Source organism: Aspergillus vadensis (genome assembly GCF_003184925.1).
Source record: "Aspergillus vadensis CBS 113365 unplaced genomic scaffold BO88scaffold_9, whole genome shotgun sequence".
NCBI classification, from domain to species: Eukaryota; Fungi; Ascomycota; class Eurotiomycetes; order Eurotiales; family Aspergillaceae; genus Aspergillus; species Aspergillus vadensis.
The window spans coordinates 981,386-987,392 of NW_020292047.1; the positions used below are offsets into that span (position 1 = coordinate 981,386).

General features: G+C 47.1%; 2 protein-coding genes across 2 annotated transcripts; one reads left to right on the forward strand and one right to left on the reverse strand.

The window, feature by feature from the left end:
• Nucleotides 1-351: 351 nt before the first annotated feature.
• Nucleotides 352-1,083, reverse strand: BO88DRAFT_404434 (uncharacterized protein). Its single transcript, XM_025706614.1, has 2 exons — nt 598-1,083; nt 352-534 (listed from the first exon to the last, which is right to left on the reverse strand). Exons 1-2 carry the CDS (start codon nt 768-770, stop codon nt 492-494), a joined length of 216 nt encoding a protein of 71 aa, XP_025563897.1. The 5' UTR covers nt 771-1,083; the 3' UTR covers nt 352-491.
• Nucleotides 1,084-2,633: 1,550 nt separating this feature from the next.
• On the forward strand, nt 2,634-5,164 carry BO88DRAFT_404435 (FACT complex subunit POB3). The gene is made up of 8 exons (XM_025706615.1): nt 2,634-2,825; nt 2,881-3,103; nt 3,180-3,709; nt 3,759-3,998; nt 4,050-4,181; nt 4,237-4,470; nt 4,524-4,596; nt 4,662-5,164. Coding segments are annotated over exons 1-8 (1,731 nt in total). The 5' UTR covers nt 2,634-2,823; the 3' UTR covers nt 4,959-5,164.
• The last annotated feature ends 843 nt before the right edge of the window (nt 5,165-6,007 follow it).

A 6,007-nucleotide genomic window follows, 5' to 3' on the forward strand; every position in this document is an offset into this window, starting at 1 on the left:
GGTGTAGAAGAACAAAAAAAGAAAGGAATGAAAATAGAGATAAGGAACGAATGTGATCTCAGGCAGAGATAGCCCGATAGTACAAGAATGGCCACAGCCAGGTGAAAATTAATTAATTAACGAACGACTGGGAGAAGAAGTTGGATGGAGCGAACGAGTGACATGGCCGGCAGGGGCTTGTTTGTTCCCAGAGAAGTTGCTGGTAGTCTAGTAAGTTACTTAGTAGTTGGTTTTTCAGGTACCATCATTTCCCGCCCGGTCATTGCCCATTTGGCTGCGTTCCGGGTTCCACCCACTGCGCAGTCAGCAGCTCTCGATGGCTCGTTGGTGAGGGGCCTTCGGGATGCTCATCGGCCCGGCAGGTGAAACGCAACATTACTCGCTCGCTAGAAGGCCCATTGTTGCGTATGAGCCACGGAATGGAGCTACTCTTACTTGGGGGAGCCAGTTTTGTGTCCACCGCAAAGTGGGGGCGCCCTCAATTACGGGCTTCATTCCATTTCCTGTACTATCGAAGTGGTCACATCATTATTGGTATTTGCATACCCTTCAACTCTCCGATCAGGTTGGAAAAGGATGCTAATGGAAGGGCTCTAGACTACTGCCATCAGGAAAGAGGCTGGTTTGATCATCCACGCAGGATCACTACTTGCGCCTCCGAACGAGAGACACCTTGCAGCCGGTTGGATACCTATTATTAGGTGATCTTCTCCATTCACCCCACCCCTAGTATTGGACGCCGTCACAGCGACAGTAATGACGGACAGCATCGGGAGACTGGGAGGAAGATAAACATTCTAGAGGCCTTCATTTCACCAACGTCAGCCCAGGATTAATGCATTCCACCATATTGAAATCGTCCTTACTGGCGGTGTACTATGCAGCTAGAGTCGCATGAACAGGTTACAGAAGTCTAATTCCATATACCTACCGCAGGAGCTACATTAGGTTTATCTAACACGATACACCTACATGCAGCTACATCGTGTTTATTCTGATCTGCTCTGTACTAGACTCAATCCTTCTCATTATCGCCCGGAGGCAGCCATTTCATACTCTCAGGTATAGAATCACGAGTTTTGGGCACTCACCGACAGTATTCATCTCATCCCCTCGAACCATAATCAAAGGCTGCATCAGGTGATAATAGTACTTAGGCCCCAGGATTTCTGCATAGTACTAGATATCACGCCCGGCATGGACAGTGCTGTGTGGGTTGACCTTTCTGTCTTTGCTACGGTAATGGATTCGTGATATTCTTTCTTGTAGAATTCCAGCAACTTTATATTGACAGTAGTTGTTTGTTTCTTTGGTGTACTTCGCACTTATAGTTTGCTTCAGGCCCTTATATAAACCAATACACACGGTGAGCTCTCTTTATCAAATATGAAGTGCCATCCTGTTCATGTACATGCCTTGCCAAGAGCAATCGTGGCCTCCTATAATGACAAGTCAGATGAACCCTGTCGTTGCCAGTATGCATTGGATATGTAAGATTTGTATCCCGAGGAAAAAAAAAGAACACTTCAAGTAAAAGCTCGGTTGTCAGTCAAGCAATTTTCTGGAGATGGGAGCAATAAGGCCGTCTTTATCCATCTCGTGCTCGACATACAACAAGTGCACGCAAGGTTTTCAACAAAACTACAGCCCCCAGGCCAGATATGCGAAGAAAGCACCATGGCTAGGCCAAGCTTGGTCAGGAATAAAATGTATCCAGAATCTTCCAGAAACCATGAATGCTCAGATTATGAACTAGCTCGGATTACCGGAGATGCCCAGTCATTGACTGTCACTCGCGGCACATCACCTGACATATATAGTAGAAAGTTGATCTGCATGGTCTCCAATGGAAAATTCATTGACGTAGTTGCACTGGCGTTGAATATAGTTCTCTTGTTTTCCTAGACTACCAACTGTTCGCTCTTGGCTGTGGGCTCATGGCTGGTTTTGACTATGGGGGCGATTGACAATTGATCTAGTAATTATTCGTTAATCGCGTTATTTTAAGCAGGTGCTTCGTTCTCGACGCTTGTTCGCTTCTAGAATATTCTTATATATACCACAGTCATTACTGGTAGTAGTTTCCTGGCTTGTAATTTTTCGGCGGAGATATGCTTCTGGAATAGTAGTAGTAATAAACTGGTATGTGGAAGTATTGGCCGAAATATATAGATCCGAGTAACTCTCCACAAGTCATACTACGGGCAACGACCCTACTTACTTAGTAACCTAGACGTCAAGTTGATGCCAATATGAGTGTGTGGAAACGTGCCCTACTAACAAAAGTATAACACTACAACTGATAAATTAGTATTAATTTAAATGCAAGACTACCGCGAGCTCCCCTCGTCTTAATATGCTAGATGATATAGATCAAACTGATCCTAGCAGTATCTGACAGCAGCATCCACGTTTTTGAGGTATATTCTTAGAAGAGCTGAACAAGCAAACCGATTAATTGAATAATTCGATTCTCCATTAGTGCCTAACATATTACACCCACCTCACTTGAGATTAGGCAACCAGACATTTTGACCGTGGTTGATTGTTTATGCCTCAGGCATCAAACTCTAAACCAATTCTGCAGAAGTGGTGCCAGGAACTTGCCGCACCGCGTAAGAGGCATAGCCGCGCGCAACGCGAGACTCCAGGAAAAAGGATATCGGAGCTCAGTATCGGAAGTAGCTCAAACACCTTATCTGCAAGAAGCATTCTCAACTCACCAACAACTCTTTTAAAATTTGTCGCCGCTTCGAGGGCAACCGATTCAACTCTTTCAATACCCATTACGCTTATTGTGACACCCTTGAGGGCTCCTCCAAAATGTGAGCGTCTTCACCTATCATCGCCGACTACGGGGCTAATCACTCTTTCTTCTAGGGAGAGCTTCGATAACATCTATCTCGACCTCTCGAAGCAGCATGGAAAGTGCAAGCTGGCGGAGTCTGGCCTAGGATGGAAGCCTTCCGGTGGAGGCGAAACGTTCACTCTTGACAGCAGCAATATCGGCGCAGCCCAATGGAGTCGAGCAGCAAAGGGATATGAGCTGAAAATCTTGTCGCGCTCCTCGGGAGTCATCCAGCTTGATGGATTTGACCAGGAGGTATGTCCGGGAATATATCTGAGTGATGTCAATATGAGAGAAGAGGCTGTCTAATTTTTGCCTCCGTGGACACTAGGACTTCGAGCGATTGAGCAAAGCCTTCAAGATCTGGTACGGTATCAACATGGAAAGCCGAGAGCACGCTCTTCGTGGATGGAACTGGGGCAAGGCAGAATTTACAAAAGCAGAACTATCCTTCAACGTGCAGAACCGACCGGCATTCGAAATACCCTACTCCGAGATATCGAACACGAACCTTGCCGGAAAGAATGAAGTCGCTGTGGAGTTTGCTCTTGGTGGCGAGGGTAACGAGCCCGCCAAACCGGCCGGTAGCACGAAGAACCGCGGTCGCAAGGCCGCTTCGGGTCCGGACGAACTTGTCGAGATGCGATTCTACATCCCAGGAACAGCCGTGAAGACGGAGAAGGGTATCAAGGAGGAAAACGCGGAAAATCCGGACGAAGAGAACGGAGCCGAGGAAGAAGAGGGCGAAGAGCAGAATGCGGCGAACTTGTTCTACGAGATGCTCATGGACAAGGCGGAGATTGGAGATGTGGCTGGCGACACATTCGCTACTTTCTTGGATGTCCTGCATCTTACACCCAGGTGCGTATCATCCAGACGATATGGTGGGTGTGTGTTAACGAAATTGCAGAGGTCGGTTCGATATCGACATGTACGAATCATCCTTCCGGTTACGCGGTAAAACCTATGACTACAAGATTCAATACGCTTCTATCAAGAAGTTCTTTCTGCTTCCCAAGAACGATGACACACATACATTGATCGTTCTGGGTCTTGATCCCCCGCTACGACAAGGCCAGACTCGCTACCCATTCTTGGTAATGCAGCTGAAGTTGGATGAGGAAATCAGCTTGGAGCTCAACATGACAGAGTGAGTGTAGCAGATGAATTTGTGGATCGCATACAGCTGACAATCTACCAGTGAACTTTTGGAAACTCGCTACAAAGACAAGTTGGAGCCCCGTTACGAGGAACCCATCCACCAGGTGGTCACGAAGATCTTCCGTGGCCTGTCAGGCAAGAAGGTCATCATGCCGTCGAAGGACTTTGTCAGGTCAGTGAAACGGTATCCCATGTTAGCTTATGCTCCGATTACTGACATCCTACAGCCATCACGGTCACAGTGGAGTCAAGTGCTCCATCAAGGCGAACGAGGGTCTCCTCTACTTCTTGGATAAGAGCTTGATTTTCGTCCCCAAGCCCGCCACTTACATTCAGATTGAGAACATTGCGATCATCACCATGTCGCGTGTGGGTGGTGCTATCTCGGCCAGCAGAACATTTGATATCACAGTTAGCTTGAAGGCTGGCCTGGGAGAGCACCAATTCAGCAACATCAACCGGTATGTGGATCTCTATAACGCTCAAATATTTAGCAGAGGCTAACATTCCCTAGCGAGGAGCAACAACCCCTCGAGGAATTCTTCAAGGCGAAGAACATTCGCTTCAAGAACGAAATGTCCGACGATGTATGTGTAACCTTGCGAATTCCTCATCCTTTCGCGTGTTCGTCATCACTAACCTCCCTGACTAGGCCTCGGCTCTCATCGCAGCAGCTCTTGACAATGACGACATGGGCTCCAGCGACGACGAGGGCGTCCGGGCTGACCGTGGCTCGGCCGATGAAGACGAAGAATCCATTGACGAGGACTTCCAGGCCGAGTCTGATTCTGACGTCGCGGAAGAATACGACTCCGAGCATGAGAGCAGCGGCAGTGCCAGTGACGCCGAGATGGGTGATGCATCTGATGGAGAAGATGATGACGAGGATGAGCCCATGTCAGAGGCGGAGGGAGCTCGGCCAAAGAAGAAGACGAAGGTTGGAAAATAGTTTTAACGTCTTAAGCCTGTTGCCTGTATTTTTTTCCCGACCGCGTCCCCCATTGTTATGATGATTATCGCATAATGAACCGGGCTTATCTATCTGGATGACATTTAGCATAGTCCTTCTGCCTCTCTTACTCTGTACTTGGATTTTTGAAATCCCTGTAAATGTATACTAAAATATGGCATACAAAGGACCGTTGACCAACTGAGCATACCATAGTTAGCTAACTACTTAGGAAATTCCGTCAACCGCCACCACCATGGCAAGTAGTACAACACCACCATACAAAACCATCACAATAATAAGACACGTCCAACAGCCCTCCAGCTCTGATCCTCCCCAAAGTTTGCTTATTGGCAACACTATCGATTATCACCTGCATGTCATGTGCATAACATGTCATAAACCAAGACGCGACGCTGATCCATGTTCGTTCGTTCGTTCGTTCGTATCCATGATCTACGATCATAGAACGAGAACCCTCCCCCCCCAGCCAAACCTTCTGTACAGTAAGTGGGGAAATAGATTCGATTCGACTCGTAACATCCTCAACCATGAATACGTGCCTCAATATAGGATATATCACATGCCATTATTGTATCCCTATCCCTGTCCCTACTGGGAGGTTATTACTATACTAGTACTAGTAGTAGTAGTGGTTGGGGTTAAGCGAGCTGCACTAATTATTAAGTAGTAAAACTGTACTGTAGTAGTATTTACTGTAGCTGCTGCTGCTGCTGCATGTATGTATGTATGTTTGTTGACTGCAGGATGAAATATGCCCGATTGCCATGGTTATTTCAAAACTGTCTTGCATGTTGGGTGGTTACGATAGGTTCGGATAATGATGTGCGGTGTAGGGGGGGGGGGGTGTGTGTGTGTGTAAGTGAGTAAGTACTGTGTAGCCTCATGATTTACTCCGAGTCGGGTTTCTGGATCCCTTGCTCTGTGCACAGGTTTGTTTAATCATGGGAGATGCAGGGTTGGTGGTGGTGGTGTTTCATTGGGTTTTGGTTATTTATAGAAGGGTAAGTAGTTGGTCTAATTAGTAG

Coding starts and splice junctions, on each gene's coding strand:
- BO88DRAFT_404434 (XM_025706614.1), bottom strand. CDS start 770: ATGCTGTCCGTCATTACTGTCGCTGTGACGGCGTCCAATACTAGGGGT. Junction 535..597: donor TCTTTCCTGATGGCAGTAGT/CTAGAGCCCTTC, acceptor GTATGCAAATAC/CAATAATGATGTGACCACTT.
- BO88DRAFT_404435 (XM_025706615.1), top strand. Junction 3,104..3,179: donor TTGATGGATTTGACCAGGAG/GTATGTCCGGGA, acceptor CGTGGACACTAG/GACTTCGAGCGATTGAGCAA. Junction 4,471..4,523: donor CAATTCAGCAACATCAACCG/GTATGTGGATCT, acceptor AACATTCCCTAG/CGAGGAGCAACAACCCCTCG.